Source organism: Prunus dulcis, chromosome 1 (assembly GCF_902201215.1).
Source record: "Prunus dulcis chromosome 1, ALMONDv2, whole genome shotgun sequence".
Taxonomy (NCBI): Eukaryota; Viridiplantae; Streptophyta; class Magnoliopsida; order Rosales; family Rosaceae; genus Prunus; species Prunus dulcis.
In genome coordinates, this window is record NC_047650.1 from 18,732,748 (window position 1) to 18,752,756 (window position 20,009).

At 38.8% G+C, this 20,009-nt stretch overlaps 1 protein-coding gene and 1 long non-coding RNA gene across 5 annotated transcripts; both read right to left on the bottom strand.

Annotated features, from left to right (window-relative positions):
* Positions 1–215: 215 nt before the first annotated feature.
* LOC117614633 lies at positions 216–2,904 on the bottom strand. Of its 4 annotated transcripts, none has more exons than XR_004583899.1 (3): positions 2,635–2,904; positions 1,246–1,338; positions 216–331 (listed from the first exon to the last, which is right to left on the bottom strand). It is a non-coding gene; the product is annotated as an uncharacterized LOC117614633 (long non-coding RNA). The 4 variants fall into 4 exon arrangements; XR_004583900.1 differs by having other exon boundaries at positions 216–339; XR_004583897.1 differs by lacking the exon at positions 216–331 and adding an exon at positions 520–915.
* Positions 2,905–15,484: 12,580 nt separating this feature from the next.
* Positions 15,485–19,296, bottom strand: LOC117616379. The gene is made up of 4 exons (XM_034345686.1): positions 18,972–19,296; positions 18,372–18,502; positions 16,449–16,553; positions 15,485–16,190 (listed from the first exon to the last, which is right to left on the bottom strand). The coding sequence occupies exons 1-4, from the start codon at positions 19,047–19,049 to the stop codon at positions 15,767–15,769; spliced, it is 738 nt and encodes a 245-aa protein (XP_034201577.1). The 5' UTR covers positions 19,050–19,296; the 3' UTR covers positions 15,485–15,766.
* Between the last annotated feature and the right edge of the window lie 713 nt (positions 19,297–20,009).

The window sequence follows — 20,009 nt, forward strand, 5'->3', positions numbered from 1 at the left end:
TTTGTTATGGGCCAAAAACAATTATTTTGTCTTGTATAAATTCTGACAGTTTCTTTTCTTTCATATTTTGATCCTTAACCATTAATTGGTCCATTAAATATGTCCCAGACAGAATTAAACCCTGGAAACGGCCATTCATTTCTAATGAGTAAAGACTTTATGTACCAATATTCGTTTTTAAGGAATAAAATTGGATATGTCTTAAAGCCCTTACGGGTCGTTTGGAACGGCGGACTGTCATGGACTGGACTAAATCCTGGGACTGTCTTGGATTAGCTCGGATTGGACTAAGCTGGATTAAGTATTGACCTACGTTTGGTACTACGTCGGACTAAGAAACTGGATTGTAAAAATAGTGAAGACCTATGTTTGGTACTGTGTGGGACTAAAAACTAATTATTTTATATTTAAAAATAATAATTGTTAAATAATTAAATGTAGTTTTTTTGTTATTAGAATTACCAAATTGACAATATACATTTCTTTTCCTCCAAACCAAATTCACATGTACATTTCATATGTGCAAAAGTTAGAAATTTTCATATATGCCAAAGTCATCTACATGACTCAGAAATTAGAGGTTTAGTTCGCTACACACAATTCTACCATTAATACATACAAATAAACATCCACAATTTCAAAATGAAACTAATAAACCCCACAACCATGAACCATATGGCTTTAATGCTAGCAAAATGTTATACAATTTGTGGTGTTTCCAAAATGAAGCCAATCTTATCAATGCATCATTTGTGGTGTTTCCAAAAAGATAGATGCATCAAACTTAGCTAGGCCATGTCCTCAAGCATTGTCACTAAGCAACTGCTCAACAAACACTTTCTTGATATCATCATCCAAAGACATGAATATAGAGATGTTTTGTGGCTTCTCCAAAATGAGCATGTGCTGCACTCACTGTTAAACCTTAAACATCATTGTCATGTCAACACCATCACCATGTTAATTGATTAAACTATGTATAATTTGAGTCATTGACCTTCAAACTATCACATTGAATTCAAGACAGCAGCATATAACAGAAAAATTGAGAAAAGATGACTAGTCAAATTTGATCTCTACACTAGAAAGTTTCTTGCCTGTTCATTGATAGTGAGAAATGAAGTCAGAAGTCTTCATTGATCAAAAGAAACAACCACATTTAAAATTTGCACACCTCAGTTTAATTGAAGTCTGGCTAACACTAACACTAATACCATGCAAAGAATTAGGAAAACATGCTGTTACCTGGTGATATATCTCTGCCCAGAAGAGAACAAGAAGTGTGTACGTAGAGAAGAACAGCAGTCCAGGAAGATCCAACAAGACCAATATTAGTACCTGGTTCAAGATGCAGCTGCCCGATTTTAGTATACAACCCCAAGGTTCATTGCTTTCTTTTTATGTTCTTGTCTTTCCAATAAACCAAATAGAGCCTCAATGTCCCTCAGAACCCCCAAAGTAAAATGAACAGTTAACAAGATGTGAAAAAATTCCGGACATTTTATGATCATATGTTTCAGAAGTGAATAGAAGTGTCAAGTAGGATAACAGGGGTAGGTTTAAGATTTGAACAAAGTGACGCTTTACAAAACTAACCTTCGGGTGCAAAGCAAACACTTGATGGTGAAATCCAAAAACAATTGCTCGTATTGCAAGAGCAACACCAAACAATGACGACAAAAGAATTTCAAACTGAGAATTAATGGACAGAATAACCGACTTCACTAGATATTTGCTATCTTTTGAGTCGGTTTAGCTACTCTATATAATAGCTATAGGCAAAACAGATATTTACATTTTTTTTTTCAACATATATCGCATTGGCAAAACAGAGTCAAAAACTAAACACCACTCTAAGCTCAACATCTTCCAAGTATACACACATACACAAGAACGATAAACAACAAAAAGAGAAAAAAGGTGAATTGGGTTCTGTCTTTGTAATCAAAAAGAGTCCTACTAGGATTCAATTACCACCTATACATATATATAAGTTAATTCAGCCTTGATTTACTTGAGTTGTTTTGCCAGCCATTTTCTTGATCATTTCTTCCAAGTGATGATCAAACGGTCCACGATATATATACATGGAAGCAGAACATGGACAAGAAACAATGATGAGCTCAGGCCAGCTGCCAGTGGGATTTAGGCTTATGCCAACAGATAAGGAGTTGGTCACTCACTATCTAATGAACAAGGTGTTTGATAGGCCTGTGCCAGCTGCTGAGGCAATTCAGGACATTGACGCAACCCAATTCTACAGCACCCATCCGAAGAATCTAGGTAATAATTTTCTACCTTGTTATATTATATTATATCGATATGTAATGAAAACCATAAAAACTGAAACAGCAAGTTCAATAAACTCAAGATTCATGCCAAAAGTCTACTTTACTTCTGAATTTCTAGGTTTTCTGAAATACCCAATTGCAAATTAATTGCCAATTAACATCATGTATATATATGTCCCTACAGATTCTACGAAAATTAGAGAAGAGAAGAAGAAAATAACAGAGAAAAGGAAGGAGAGATTCTCATAGCACAGTCAAAATTGTTGAGGAGATTTGCAAAAATCAAAGAGATGGAAGAAGGAATAAGAGAGGTATCCAAAGGGAAAGACCAGAAAAAACTGACTTGCGTCAAGATTCGAAGAAGATGAGTCGATGTTGAACGCAGGAGAGGTGGAGTGGAGTCGCAGAGAAGAAGTGAACTGGAGAGAGGCGTGTTCTATAGCGAAGGCTTATTTTGCGAACTCATTTTGAGCTTCTCTGTATAAGGAGAACGAGTGAGGCGTTTTTTTTACTGTTGGGCTCTACTATCCCATTTACATTAGTCCTCTTGCTAACCAAACATGGGCTTCAGGTCTAATATAGCACAGTCCCATTTAGTGAGCCATACCAAACATGCCCTTAAAGTTTTATTCGGGCTTATCCTCATAAAGTTGGCTTTTTGCATGATGCACGATGTGCCTTTAAGTACGATTTTGTGGGGTGTCATGTTCTGCGAAAAGCTCATGATCTTGGCCACAGAGGCTTGGTTAAAGACGCGCCAAGCTTTAAATGGTTGATGTGAGACCTTCTCCTTCTTTCTGCCCTTCTATCTTCTCAAAGTAATGTCAAGAGAAACGAAACCCATAAACTTTTCCAACCAGATATTTTGAGCAGAAACCAAACCAACTCTGGAATTATGTGCTTCATCCTATTCGAGCTCCTTTTCCTATTTTTCGTGTAGAAGGTCTTGACTGGTCAAACTGGAATAGGATGTTGCCCAAGTTTCTTCCAAAAATAGACTTGTAAAGTGTTGATCTTCACTGGGTAGATTGGGTGAAAAGAATGGAACCCCGTTATAAGTATTATTGGCTTGATAACGGCATCTATCATGCCATTACCTGCTCCACCATTTGGCTTCACGCTGATTCTCCCCTCCTGGGTTTTGCCCTAGTTTTTTGGAACATTGCCTCCAATACTTTTTATTTTGGGGTTGGACCCATGTCGATTTCCATCCTTGACGTTGCGGTGATTTTTGGATTTCATCCTCACGGGTGGAGTGCGGATTGGTTACGGGATTTCCAAGAAGATCCTTCTAAAGAGAAGGATAGAAAGAAGAACTTCAAAGTTCTTTCTGGTCTGATTGGCTCCAATCGGACCTATAGGGCTTTAATGGGGGCGTTCAAGGATCAGAAAATTCACTATCCCTATGGAGAGCACATGATGTTCCTGATGTATTGGCTGAACAGGTTCATCTTCCCCAGCACTTCCAACTGTATTACTATGGTATGGCTTCAATTGCCAATAGTCCTCTGATTTTGGCCTCAATCTACAAAACTCTGAGAGAAGCAACTGTTGAGCCCATTAATCTTAACATGAAGGCACCAATGGTCTTTTCCAGATGGTTGCTCCTGATGCGGTGCCCTTAAGAGATTTAATTCTGAGTTCTATTTCTGGTAAGACAATCGAAGAGTGTTTTATTTTCTTAATGGTAGAAAGACCAGACATGCATCCTAGCGGATGATGAGCCTGAAGAAAGGTTGCTCTTGGTTCAAGAATAGACTCATCTATCAAGGTCCCAAGGGCGTTGACGATCCTATGGCCTCTGAGAATATGGACATTTTCTCATGTCTGCAGTCGCGAGACTTGCCCTGCGGTGGGAGAACGGATTCTAGAAACTACCAATATGGTGTAGAAGCCTACCTTCAATTTTTCAGTAGACAGCTTGGATGCCCCCAAGTCTTTCCAAAATTGAACTACCCCTTGATCAATAAGGGTTCATCTTACAGATTTCCTAGATTAAGCAGAGAGGATCTCTTGGGGATTCGGGCCAAGTATGCGGATTCTACCCAGGCTCTGGAGTTGAAGCCCTATCAACCTGATTGCTGTTGTACCCAATCCTTTCAATCTTGGTGGAACCATTATCATGGCAGATTTGGGGCTATAGATATTGTGTATAAAAGGGCCTTTAAAGGTTGCCTTTTCCGTCAGGAGCTTAGTAAGAAAAATAAGTAGATGCTTCTTGAATAGGTTGTAGATGATAATAAATTGTCTCTGACTAGTAAGAGCCACTTTATCTTTGAATCTTTGATTTTTACTTTCTTCATAGCTGTCTATATTCCTTGATGCAATTGCTGCTAGGTACCAGACCTTCTGCTCAGCCGACCAACTGGCGGCATGGAAAGGAGAGGTGTTGGTGAAGGTTCGGGCCCTGCCGGATCAAAGACTCCTATTATTGTTCAGAGGAGGCGGAATCTGGTGAAGACAAGGATTCCTGTTTCTCATGTGTCCAAAGTTGTTAGAGCAACTCCACCCATTTGCCCTTAGCCATGGCAAGGGTGGAGGTAGGGCAGCCACTATTCACGTGAATAGTGGTTGCCCTTGCAAATAGTAATTTCTGTTTCCACCCGTTGCCCTGGCTAAGGGCAATTACTATTCATTTTTTTGTTTTTTCCTCCTATTTTTTAATGAAAATAATTAATTTGGGTAATATTTTCAGATAAGATTTTCGGGTTCCTACGTGTCAAGACTATTCATAATCAGATAAAATTTTCGGATAAGATTTTTGGATTCAAATTTCGGATGAATTTCAAAGTTCAAATTTCAGATAAATTTTTGGGTTCAAATTTCGAATGAATTTCAAAATTCAAATTTCAGATAAATTTTGGTTCAAATTTCAGATAAATTTGGGTTCAAATTTCGGATGAATTTCAAAATTCAAATTTCGGATGAATTTCAAAATTCAAATTTCATACAAATTAGGGTTCAAATTTCGGATGAATTTCAAATTTCAGATAAGATTTTCATCCAATAAAATCAAGCCACGTGGCATGTCTATCTTGCCAAAATTTTCTATAAAACCAGAGTCTCAGCTCATTCCTCTCACACCACATCTTTCTATATTTTCATTTCTCAGAGTTTAGAATTCATACTTCATTCATTCTCAATGGAAGAATTTAGGAGATGCTTGGAGAAGCAAGAGCGAGAAACAAATGAGAGAAACCGTAGAGCAGATGAAGTCAATGAGTTGCAGAGACAAGTCGATGAGCAAGTTCTCATAGCAGTGGCTTTGCAAGAAGAAGAGAACCAAGGTCGCCGCCGTGGTTCACAAGTCGGCCGCCGCCGGAATGTGGAAAGACATAGGCATTCTCGGGGTAAGAATCTTTTGAAAGATTATTTTATCCCAACTTCTTTGTACTCTGATGTTGATTTTCGAAGGCGATTTAGAATGCAACCTCATTTGTTCAATAAAGTCATGCATGATATTTGCAATTATGATGCATACTTTGTTCAAAAGTGTGATGCTGCTGGGGTTTTGGGGCTTCTTCCGGAGCAAAAGCTTACAGCTGTTATACGAATGTTGGCGTATGGAGCATCTGCTGCTCAGGTGGATGAGATTGCCCGGATGGGGAAGTCCACTACGTTGGAGGCTTTGGTAAGATTTTGTCAAGCTGTTGAAACTCTGTACACTAGGGACTACCTGCGTAGACCTACTCCCAGGGACCTCCAACGGCTTCTACAAAAAGCCGAAGCTCGAGGATTCCCTCGAATGATTGGTAGCATCGACTGCATACATTGGCAATGGAAGAATTGCCCAACTGCCTGGCAAGGTGATTATGGAAATCGAAAAGGCCAAAAAAGTATCATCCTTGAAGCGGTTGCTGGGTTCGACACATGGGTTTGGCATGCCTTCTTTGGAGTTGCAGGATCACAAAATGACCTCAACGTGCTGGGTCAATCCCCCGTCTTCAACGATGTATTGAGAGGCCAGGGCCCCAATGTCACCTATGAAGTCAACAATACAGTATACCAAACGGGATACTATCTAGCTGATGGCATCTACCCGAGGTGGACGACTTTTGTCAAATCCATTCCAAATTCCTGATCCCAGAAGCAAAAATTATTTGCTACATATCAAGAGGGATACAGGAAAGATGTCGAAAGGTGTTTTGGCATCCTTCAAGCTCGGTGGTTGATTATTCGAGGTGCGGCCCGTATGTTTGATGAGGAGATCCTCGGAAGCATTATGATGACTTGCATCATCCTCCATAATATGATTGTGGAGGATGAGTACGATTATGATGCTTTAGAGGTCTACGAACCGGATCCAATGAACACGGCTTTGACACGGATTTATGAAAGGCCCATGGGGCCAAATGGAGAACCGTTTGAGCCGGAACCGTTGGTGAGGGATGGTCATTTGATGACCCGAATGATAGATCGATATACAGAGATGCAATCTTCGTATATTCATGAAATGCGTCAAGTTCACTTGATGGAGCATCTATGGGCGGTGAAAGGCAATGAAGATTAATGATGGAGCATAGATGATTTGGTTATGTTTTATTTAGTTATGGTTAGGTTGTGTTGTATTTTTATTTATTATGGTTTGGTTGTGGTTGGTTATTATTATTGTGCCTTGTTTGTACTTTTTTTTATTTTTATTTTGTTTTGTTTGAAGTATGGAATATGTTGAATAAAAAGGTAATTTATTGAATGCTTTGTTTATTAAATAATGAAATGTAATACAAGTCATTATGAATTACTACTAAAATAAAATACATGAATTACAACAACTTTAATAGAAAACAACTAAAATACAAATACATAAAAGGTATGCTAACTAATTTAATGGTTTCCATCATTTAACCAATCCGTGTTGCTAGGCCCATCATCCCGAAAAAGTCTTCTTCTCATAACATCCCTTCGTTCTAGCTTCCAAAATTGTTTTGTTTCAGGGGACATATGACTTGTATCCATCGCCATGGTTTCCCGATCTGTCTTGTCCATATCTTTTTTGCGCAAATACTCCCTTTCTCGTGCATACTCAGCTTGAAGGGCCAACTCGTGATCTTGGCGTTTTTGCTCCATTTCTATTCTTATGCCGTTTTGCCTTGCAATTTCCTCCAAAAATTGTGAATTTTGATTGCTTGAATTACCCGCTTTCTTTGCCTTCGCGGCCTTTCAGCCAATGGGCCTCGGCTCCTTTTCGATGGGTGAGTCTTGACTCATAGGAGAATCGAGAGGTGAATCCGATGTCATTGAATCATGGAGTGGCGTCTCGTTTAACACAACCTCCGGACCCGTCGGAATAATTATGAAGCGTTTGCAATATTTCACCACCTCCCAACATTCATGATGGGTGAAACTTTTTTTGCCACACCCGGTTGCACCGAACCACATTTGTGCTTGAATCATCTATTTAACAAAAAAATGGAAATGCAATAAATATTTAAAATATATTGGATATGCAAGAAATATTAACAACATATTAAAAATACAAGCAATATTAACAAAATATTGAAAATGCAACCAATATTAACAAAATATTGAAAATGCAAGCAATATTAACAAAATATATACAACATATTGAAAATGCAAGCAATATTAACAAAATATTGAAAATGCAAGCAATATTAACAAAATATATACAACATATTGAAAATGCAAGCAATATTAACAAAATATTGAAAATGCAAGCAATATTAACAAAATATATACAACATATTGAAAATGCAAGCAATATGAACAAAAAATTGAAAATGCAAGCAATATTAACAAAATATATATATTAGGAGATTAAACTTAATAAAAAAAATTATAAAATACTTACCTCGTTAGTACGATTTTGCCCACTTCTATAGTTGTCCATCGCTTTTGCTAGGGCATTTCTCCATTTTCCCAACTCTTTATTGAGAATTTTTCACCTACTGGATAATGCCATCTCCGTACGAGTAGACCCCGAAATTTTTTCACAAAATTCGGCATGAATTTTTTTCCACATATGAAAAAATTTCATTTCATTGCCGGACACGGGACAATGACAAATTTGGAGCCAAGCCTCACACAAGGAAACATCTTCCATTGTGCTCCAAGCCCCTCCGGTTTCGATAGAAGAAGCCATAAAAATATGAAATCAAAATGCTAGATGAAAAAAAGGAAAATGTTGTGTAAAAAGAGTGAATAATAGTAGAAGTATAATGAAATGTAAGAGTATTGGTGTTGAAAGTGAAGGGTATTGATAGGTATTTATAGAAAAAAAATATCAGATTTTTTTAGAATTTTTTAGAATTTTTTACGATTTTTTTTCATATTTTTTTCCCCCAAAAAAGCCTCAGCCGTTGGATTAATTTGGAGAAGCAGATCGGAAGGCTGGGGAGGCGACACGTGGCGTGAGTGCTGACGTCAGCAACCGCGTTTTGGACCTGGGGCTGGTTTCGCCTTCGGGCTGGCCCGAGTTGGTGGGTCCCACACCACCCCCAGGCCTGGGCACAACGCTAGAACGAAAATTTTTTTTTTTTCTGCCCTCGCCTCGGGCTGGGCTGCATTGATGGAACTGCTCTAATACCAATGCTAGAAATGAGACCACAACCACAAGCATCTCAGCCAAGTACTTCTACGGCTCCACCACCGTCATCTCAACCAACTCAGGCATCTCAAACCAAGGGAACCACCACCAAGAATGCCAAGAAAGGTTTCTGTTCATAGTGTGGTTTAGGGTTTTAATAGGCTACCACATAAATAACTAACCAAAATTGTTCTTTACATGCAAGTAGTGATAGCACCACCCCAAGCACCTACTTCAAGAGCTCCACAACAAACTACTTCTACATCTCCACCACCATCTCAGTCAACTGTTTTGTCCCAAGCAACTACTTCAAGAGCTCCACAACCAATTCAGTCATCCCAAACCAACCCAAGAGCTGATTCAAAGAAGGGTCATGGCAGGAAGAGGAAGGCTACTTCGAATGAATGATTTAGACTGATGTCAGGTCATTACACAGCCATTACAAAAAGTTGCACAACCATTTCATCCAATTCCAATACATATGACTCCTAAATCTAAACATTAAATCAGTACCTTTTCCTTACATGTACCACTAACCCCTAATCTGTAAGAGACCTATTGTTGGCGAGGTATCCTAGTCATATTAGGATATTTCTTTCTTATTCTATTAGGATTTTATTTATTTCCTTTTTGTATAGATATTATGTAATTAGGTTTTGTCTTATTTCCTAGTATAACCCTACTAGGGTTTGTAACCTTGTATTATAAATATCTCCTTTCGGAGAATGAAATATATCTGAAAATATTCTACCCATATTGTTTGACTTGGTATCAGAGCCGACTTTCTGTTGACCTGTGTGTGTTGTGCCCACTCGTGTTCTACTGTGTGCCCTAATTTATTTTAGGGTTCTTGTGTCCGCGCTTGTGCTGTGTTTGTCGTATCTACTTCGTGTTTTTTTTTTTTCCGCTGCTATCATGGGTGATGATTCCAAAATCGTGGTGAGTGCTAGTGCATCTACAACAAAGGAGGAACGTCCCTCGCGTGATTACTCTACCCCGATTACTTCTGACAAATTGGATGGCTCCAATTATGCCTCTTGGTCTCGTGGTGCGCGTATTACAATTACTAGTCGTCGTATGGCAAGTTGGATCAATGGGAAGAAGCCTGCTCCGTCTTTAGATTCTGCTGCCTATGCCGAATGGGAAGAAGATAATTGCCTTGTGCAGTCATGGCTTCTCAATTCCATGACTAAGCCAGTTCGTGCCTTGTTTGAACATGGTGCTACTGCTTATGATATCTGGGAGGCCGCCCGAAAGACCTCTACTATGACTCAGAATAGTTCTCGTCTGTTTCAACTTCGGCGGCAGTCCATCCTTACATGTCAAAATGGTGAATCTGTCAAAGTGTTCTATGAAAAACTTCATGCTATTTGGCAGGAGATTGATTGTCTGCGTCCACATGAATATAGTTGTGCCGATGATGGGGCTCGTCGTCTAAAAGAACTTGAAGCCGATCGAGTTTATGATTTTCTTGGAGGACTTGATCCACCATATGATGGTGTCCATAGCCGTATCCTTGCTCTTAGTCATGTCCCTCCCCCTCTCAAGGCCTATGCCATGGTCATGGAGGAAGACACCCGTCAGTCTGCTATTCTTGGAGGAGGTTCCATGGCCCTCAAAGTTGACCCCGCACGTCAAAGGCTGGCACTTCTCATAATAGTGATTCCCATTACAATGACGGCATTTAAGAGGACCGTCAAGAGAGCTAGGGGTAGAGCCAGTAGGACGCGACCCAGCAGAAGGAGAAAATTTTCTGGATGAAGAGCGACCGATTGGTTTGCTGACTACAAAGCTCGTATGTACCGTCCCAAGGCCACCTGCACTATGACTCAAGATGAGACCCGTCCTCCGGCCCTGTCTGCAAATCTGTGTGCTTCTGATACCATGCCAGGTATGGGCTCTAATACTTGGATAATTGACAATGATGCTTCTAATCATATGACTTATGATGATAATATGTTTGATGAGTTGTCTCATATCCCTCGTGACCCCTATATTACTAGTGCTAATGGTTTATCTTCCCCAGTTACCGGTGAAGGTACCATCCACCTCACTCCTTCTTTACCTCTATCCCATGCTCTTTTGGTTCCAAATATTCGTTGCAATTTGTTGTCTGTTGGGCATTTACTTGATACACTTAACGCTTCTGCTACTTTCTATTCTACCCATTATTTTTTTCAGGATCTCAAGACTCACGAGAAGATTGGGCATGGTAAACGGATAGGGGGCTGTATTACTTACAGTTACTGGTTGCAACAGTTCGTAGGTGTGTCTCTAATAAAGTCCATGGTGGCAGTGTCAAAGACAAGCAACAACTTTGGCTGTGGCATCGTCGCTTAGGACATCCGTCATTTGGTTATCTTAAGCATTTGTTTCCTTCATTATTTAGTTCATGTGATGAGTCTAGCTTCAAATGTGAGACTTGTGTAATGGCTAAGAGTCACCGTACTGTTTTTCCCTTGAGTAATAATAAAGCTGCATTGCCTTTTGAGTTAGTACATTCTGATGTATGGGGCCCTTCCCGTGTGACTTCTCATGGTTTCCGTTGGTTTGTCACGTTCATTGATGACTGCACTCGCTTGACATGGGTATATCTGATGAAGCATAAACATGATGTTGCCTCTATTCTTCCTGTTTTCTGTGCTATGGTGTCTACTCAGTTTCATGCCAGTGTTAAAGTATTTCGAATTGATAACGGAGGTGAATATGTGAATCATACATTGACCCAGTTCTTCCGTGATCAAGGTATCATTCATCAAACTACCACTCCTTTCACTCCTCAACAGAATGGTGTGTCTGAACGTAAGAATCGTCAGTTACTTGAAGTTGCTCGCTCCCTTTTGTTGGATATGTATGTTCCCCACCATCTTTGGGAACATGGTGTTTTGGCCGCTGCCTATTTGATTAATCGTACTCCTAGTCGGGTTCTGGATTTCAAGACTCCGCTTGATGTATTATGTGCCCATACTCCTCTGGTTTCGGTCTCTAAGCTACCTCCGAAGGTGTTTGGGTGTGTTGCTTATGTTCATGTCTACTCCCATCAACGGAGTCAACTTGACCCATGTGCTCTCCGCTGTGTCTTCATTGGCTATTCTACCACTCAGAAGGGTTACAAGTGCTACCACCCTCCTTCATAGAAGGTACATGTTACTTTGGATGTCACATTTCATGAAGAAGTACCGTATTATGTCTCTTCCTCCTCTCCAATTCAGGGGGAGAGGGGGAGTGAATTGAAGAATTTCAGAATGGAAAATCTTGAATGTACAGAGGCATCGCAGGCAATCTGTGCAAAACCAACCGATTGCCCAGAAGGTGACGACTGGTCACCCAGTACGATGCGTGATGACTGCGTGAAAACGACAATCTGTGCAAAACCGATCGGTCGCCAAGAAGGTGACGACCGGTCACCAAGTGCCGTCGAAACAACAATCTATGCAAAACCGACCGGTCGGCCAGAAGGTCACGACCGGTCGCCAGTTAAATTCCTTGATGAGATTTGCCCTTTGCCAGTTAATGTAACAGTGATATCGGTGACTCCTGTGAAGATGAGATTGATATAAGACCCCTATCTGCCCTGCCATTGTCCCAATCAACTCGTGATGAGGTACTTTCTAATGATGTGTCTACTTATCCATTACCCTCACGCACTACCCGTGGTAAACCTAAAGTGCAATATTCCCCTAATATACATGCCAAATATAAATACCCCATTAACCATTATGTGTCCTTTCATCGTCTATCTAGGTTATATGCAACATATTTGTGTCAATTATCTAGTGTATGTGTGCCAACTAAGTTGCAGGATGCTCTATCAAACCCTAAATCGGTAGATGTAATGCATGTTGAGATGGAAGCCTTAAACAAGAATGCCACTTGGGAGCTAGTCCCTTTACCAAAAAGAAAAAAAGGCAGTTGGGTGCAGATGGGTGTTTACTCTGAAGCACAAGGCTGATGGTTCCATTGATCGTTACAAGGCAAGATTGATAGCAAAAGGTTATACTCAGACCTATAGAGTGGATTACACGGAGACTTTTGCTCCAGTAGCAAAGCTCAATACTGTGCGCGTACTCTTGTCCTTGGCTGCTAATCATGATTGGCCTCTGTTACAATTTGATGTCAAAAATGCATTCCTCCATGGTGACCTCAAGGAAGAAATATACATGGATCCTCCGCCAGGTATCCCTGTAACCTCTAAGGAGGGTATGGTGTGCAAACTACGGAAATCCTTATATGGATTAAAGCAGTCTCCAAGAGCTTGGTTTGGGAGGTTTGCTGCATCTATGAGGAAGTCTGGGTATGTACAAAGTAATTTGGATCATACTTTATTTCTGAAGCGTTGCAAAGGTAAATTGACAGCTTTAATAATTTATGTTGATGATATGATTGTAACTGGAGATGATCAGGCAGAAATACAGAATTTCCAGAAATATTTGGCGTCCGAATTTGAGATGAAATCATTAGGTGACTTAAAGTACTTTATCGGGATTGAAGTGGCCAGATCTAAGCATGATATTTTCTTGTCTCAAAGGAAGTATGTTTTAGATTTACTTGCAGAAACTGGAATGTTGGATTGTAAACCAATTGATACTCCTAGTGAACAGAATCACAAGTTGGGGTTATATCCTGATCAAGTTCCTACTGATAAGGAGCGCTATCAACGACTTGTGAGGAAACTAATTTATTTAGCTCATACACGTCCTGACATTGCATATGCAATAAGTGTAGTGAGTCAATTTATGCACTCACCTAGTGAAGATCATATGGGAGCTGTGACGCGTATTTTGAGATATCTCAAAGTAACTCCTGGCAAGGGGTTAATGTTTTCCAAGTATGGTCATACAAATGTGGAAGGATACACAGATGCTGATTGGGCAGGTTCAGCTACTGATAGGCGTTCTACGTCTGGGTATTTTACATTTGTTGGTGGTAATCTTGTTACTTAGAGAAGCAAGAAACAAAAGGTGGTGTCTCGATCTAGTGCTGAGGCCGAGTATCGTGGAATGGCCCATGGTGTATGTGAGTTACTGTGGTTGAGGAGATTATTGAGAGATCTTGGCTTTGGGCCTAAGAAGCCTATGGATTTATATTGCGATAATAAGGTTGCGATTGCAATTGCTCATAACCCTGTACAACATGGTCGTCCAAAGCATGTGGAGATTGATCCAAATTTCATTAAAGAAACGTTGGATGCGGAGATTGTTTCCTTCCCATTCATCAGTTCTGAGTATCAGTTAGCATATGCCCTTACGAAGGCTGTTTCTACTAGTATCTTCCACAACTCGCTTGACAAGTTGGGCACGTCTTTGCTCCAACTTGTGGGGGAGTGTTGACGAGATATCCTAGTCATATTATGATATTTCTTTCTTATTCTATTAGGATTTTATTTATTTTCTTTTTGTATAGATATTATGTAATTAGATTTTGTCTTATTTCCTAGTATAACCTTACTAGGGTTTGTAACCTTGTATTATAAATACCTCCTTTCGGAGAATGAAATATATCTGAAAATATTCTACCCATATTGTTTGACTCCTATTTCCCTTTCATCATCAAAGCAACAACCAGCATCCAAGACACAACTAAAAAAAACCAGAGCTTCCTCTCCCTTGCACGAATTTGTAGCATCTCAGCATCCATTTTCTGAATCCGCAGCCCACCTATCAACTTCTTTGTACGTGGGGAGTCCTCTGTATCATACCACACCTAGACGGAGCATCAATCACTTATCTACAAACAGAGTCCAAATTATTCCTTTTCACCCAAAAACACATAAGAGCCACATCAATTTTACATGAAACATAGTTAAAATTACCTTTGTGCACGTATCAAACCTCCTACCAGGGTTCGCTTCAGTCCAAAAAGTGAATCTCTTCGCCCTCAACGCATAGTCGCAATTCACTGTCATTTCCCTTTCCGACTGAGAAGATCCAGACATGGACGACATGGACTGAGAGGGGGGATCAATAGCCACGTCAGCATTTTGGCAGGAATCGTTTATTGTACGGTGCGCACTTGATGGTTATACATCAGCTTTTAACGGAGATCCTGATGGATTGACTAACAAATTTATGAAATTGATACGGAATTAAACGTCATGGATGCGACTGAAATGAAATAAACTTCTTGTATCAGACTATAAAACACGGACAACTTTATAGTAGTGAACTGAAAATTACCCTACATAAAATCATCAATCTTTGAATGAAAATCAACGAAATGTGTTTTGTGAAAATAAATTTAAAACTTCAAGGATATTCGTGTAATTTCTAAAACCTCATGAGGTTCTGTGAAAACATCGAAAAACTCGGGGGACGTTATTATAAATAACTCAATCTGAAATAAAAAATTATGTAAATTATACATTAAAAATTATTATCAAATACCCTCAAAATCAACAATGCAAATGGAATGCACTAGAGGGGTTGTTGATCCAATTTTAAATTATTTTTTTCCTCTAAGTTTTCCCTATTCTTGGCAACACGTTCGACCAAAAAACAAAACGTGTAAACACGCCCGGAGTGATCTATATTCTTCAACGTATTAAAGTTTGTAAACCCATGGCTGTCACGACACGCTTGTTAGACAATTTGGAATGCGTAACAGTAAAACAATCGAAACTTGACTTGCAAAGAAGCAGAATGAGAGACCGTGGAACTGGAACCTCTTTTTTTTTTTCTTTTTTTTTCGGTTAAATGTAATCTGAACAATTTTTAAGAATACAGAGACCAGTCAGTCATTATTCACAGCGTCTTTGTTTTTTTTTTCTTTTTTTTCTTTTTGCCCTTTTCCTTCCCTCTGATGGTACATTATTTCACATAGTTACGGCAAATACAGTCTTAACCCAAAAGAAAAAAGGTCATGGAATTACTGTACAGGAGATGGGGTGGGAGGGTTTCAATATCTGCCATATAACGCAGTTGCACAAAGGGAATTACTTCCGGCCCAACCTTGCCAAATGCTGCTGATGTTTTGCTGCAGCAGCCTTATCAGCAGCTTCACGTTTAAGTGCCCGCTTTGCACGTCTCCCAGTTTTATCCATTGCGGCCTCTTTCTTCCTAGGCTCATGAGACGAACTAGCACCCGAGTCCTCTATGTTTGATCTGTGAACAGGCCTTGCTTCTTGACGCCCACCTCTCACATATCCATTATCTCCCCATCTTCGATTACCGATTCGGATACTCGATGAACTGCTGAAGTAAGCTTCATCCAGATCATCATCCTCTTCGTCCTCGTAGGGGTAATAATAATCATCAGGGTCATCATACACATCTTCACGTTCCTCCACAATCAGAGGCTCAAACCATTTTGCTCTAAGAAGCAAGCACACGCTCTCCTCGAACATGTAGTCATGTATGCTGTCAAAGCATAAAAATGTGAAGGTAGTGCGTTAATACAACATATATATGCTTTCTTTCCTTAGGCATGTCAACCAATTACTGAAAAAATAGCATCTCCTTGAAAGTATTATGTGATTCCCTAACTAATTACTCAAAATAACTCTCACATGCAAAATGTCTTCCCCATCTCCCACTGGGAGGTATTCTCATAAGTCATAACCATGTTTCTCCCTTTCTAAATATGCACATAAAGCGAAATAAGAGGACTTCAAATACCTGCCATCAAGCGAACGATGGACATTCAGGAACTCAAATGGATGTTTGCATTGAGGGCAGGTGGGTTTTTGGCTGTATGTCACCCAACGAAGAATGCAGGTTGCACTGCACATAACGAAAATGAAAAATCATGAATACCACAGCCAATGCCGTTGCTTATAACAAATAAAAAGTAAAGGGTGTGTCAGGCTTTCATTCTATTTTATTTTTCATGCGATAACTCAGAAAAAGTATAGTCGACAGCTAAAACTAATGCTATGGCTTTGCAGCAAACAACAGGGAGTCCAGCACAACACCCATGATGCGCATATAAATAGTTTCAATCAAATCAACAAGGGTGAAGCTAATTATGTTTGATTTGTGAACAGGCCTTGCTCCCCATGCATATATAGGTTCACCTACTGTCTAGTTTGCCCATACTACAATCGTCAGAAAATTTGATGAACTCGTGTTTCTAGACCCCTTAATTTTTACAACACTAACAATCAAGTCTACATTGAGGAATAGTTACTTTAACTGTGTAACCCACACGAAATACAATATAAAGAATCTTTATATGAGTCACATATCCATTGTATATATTGTCAAAAATAATATTCTAAATACTAAAAACACCCATTATATCATCTATAGTCAATCTTTGATAATGAAATTTGATAAACCTCATGATATCAAATAGACACCAATAAACACTAATAACGTTTGACTTCACAGATGCAACATTAATAACCAAATGATAAGGGAAATCAAGTGGAAATAGTAATCAGAAAAAGGAGAAATAAGGGATAATTGATTTCATAACTTAACATGTGTTGTGGAAAGAAAAACTTATCAAATCAGGGGAAATGGAGAACCTAGGGTACTTAGTCCTTGGGCAAAAAGGAAAGGTCAGAAAACTTGATGGTTGATGTAAATTGTAAGATTGACTGCTCAAATGAGCACTCATTCTCAATATCATCAACTACCACCTAGAAAGAATAATGCACGCTTTATAATGTCTTAACTGCAGATAAAACAGTCTCCAGATTAAATTGATAAAGTAGCATGGGACAGATATACCTCTCTTTTAGACTATGCTCTCAAAATGCAATAAAGAAGCAATGGAATTTATCTAGTTACTCCCGAACAGTGCAGCACAATGTGCACATATTAGCAAATAAGAAATATGTCATCCTTAAAACAAAAGAAAAATGAGCAAATGTGTCAATAGAAGGATAAAAGCCGTTCAGAACATGAGAACAAGTCCCTAACATTTTATTCAGAAACTAAAAAAAACAGAATAGGTTGGTAGCTTCTCATGGATTTTACCCGGAAAAAAAAAATTGCAAATTTACAAATAAAACCCACTGAGTTTAGAACTTTAAAAAAAACATAATAGGTTGGTAGCTTCTGGCTTTTTATACATTAACCCACAAACTTGTATTGCTGTTGCATGCACCTTAAACAACTGAGGATTTTCGCCTTTGCATCAGTACAAGAGATGCTAGCCAGTTAAGTTGCCTTATCTCAGGAAACAAGTGTTCAGATCATAGCCTTTGACGACATTGCACACAATTCTTGATGAGACAATGAATTATCAGACCATTTGAGGCTATGAATTATTGTATAAAATGTTTACAACAACCGCCAAACTATGAAATTTTAAAAGCCTGGTCAGCCTACCCCAGAAAAAACAAAAAGTGGCCGTTTTTAGATAACCAAATCAAAGGAGAGGCATATAGCCAAAGAGGCTATTGAAACCAGAGAAGTTGTACAAAGACACACCAAATGAGTAAAAGACCAAAGCATCATTACAGATACAAAGAACAGTTATAGCACCAAACGCATAAACCACAACTATGATACCGAGCGAAAAGCAGCAGACCAATACTTTGAATTTAGGAAACGCAAGATTCAAATAGAAAAGAGACTGTTAAGACAAACCAGTAGGCATGCTCGCAACCTTTTACAAGAGCAGTTTCTTGAAGCATAATCTCATCCAAGCATATTGCACACACCCCACCATGATTCCCACATCTCTTTTCAACGTTGTCTGTGTTGCTCTGCATTTCCCCCTGAAAATTTTTAAATCCCCAATTTAACAAATTTAATGAAAACCCAAAACTCCAATGAAAGCAAACAGTTCGCATCAGAGCATTGAATCATATACTAACCTTCTATAATTACCCAAATATCTAATTCAAAGATTTCAAATATCTAATTCTATGATTTTATGGTTTTTGTGATGTTTGGTTGCTGAGAAAACGCGTAGAAAAGTAAAACAAGGATCAAACCCAGAGTTTGACACAGTCAAAATTGTGGCATTTGGCAGCGTAGAAAATGCAGGAAAACACAGAAAGAGAGAAATTCCAGAAAGTCCAATTCACCCCCAACAAAATTTTCTTCGACCTCAGTTTCCCGGTAAACAATCACAGGGTTACGATAAATAAAAAACGCAGAAAAATAAATAAATCGATCAAAAAAATGAACTAGATCTGGTCCGATGGAAGAACAAGAAGAAAGAACACAGGAGAGAAGAAGCACCTGATGTTGCTGGGTGGATGAATTGATAAGATCGCTGAGTAGCTGATCCTGACCGTCCATGTTGATGACTGAAGTCATGGTGATTAGATTTGAAGAAAATGTTCTAAGTGATCTAGCTTAAATTATATGCTGCCTGAAAAACTGAAGAAAATTTATATTCGTAATAATATATTATTTATATAAATATATATCTATACAATATGCAGATGCTTGAGAATTATTCTGATTCTTCTATCCTACATAGTAAATAATACTACAGAGAAAAGGTTGAGAGAGAGAGAGAGAGAGAGAGAGAGAGAGAGAGAGGCCCTCGTTTGGGGATGAAAGCCCTAGGAAGAAAGAGAGGGAGAAGGATGTGGATGACATAAATAGAAATTGTTATTTATTTATTTTTAAAAATAAATAAATAATTGAATAAATTGAATTTCAATGTTCCTCCGTTTTGGGACTGTGGACAGTTGGGCTTGTGATGAGATGTGGGAGTGTATTATTTCGACACGTGGCCTTTCGGCTACATTTTCCCAACTCTTTTTTTTGTCTAGATAATATATTCTTGTAATATTCCTTCTACTGGAAAGAAAATTCTTCAGTCTTCCGCTCTATCGGTACACACGTCTTCAAAACCGTTGGATTCCGTGTAAAAGTGAATGACCAATGCCAGCTAAATGACCTGGCATCGATATATAAAAGAAGTCATAAGGTCATCTCTAGTTATGGGGTTAAATGTAGTCCATAATTATAAATTTAGCCCTCTAAAATATTAATGTTTAAAGAATAGGTAAAGCTAAATTTCTCCATCTTCAGCCATGCAGAGTTATATTTTAGAGTCCTTCATATTTTATTATTTTGAAAAAAATTATGGTACAACACTCATACATTCCACAATTACTATTTAGAGACAATATTCCATATATGACACGTATACGTTGATAACATTTAAAAAGGGTATTTTTTAAAAAATTTATCCTAACGGCTAGCTGACGTTAGCGCACCTTTAATATTGGCTATTGGATATGCATTTGTACGAGATGTTTTGTG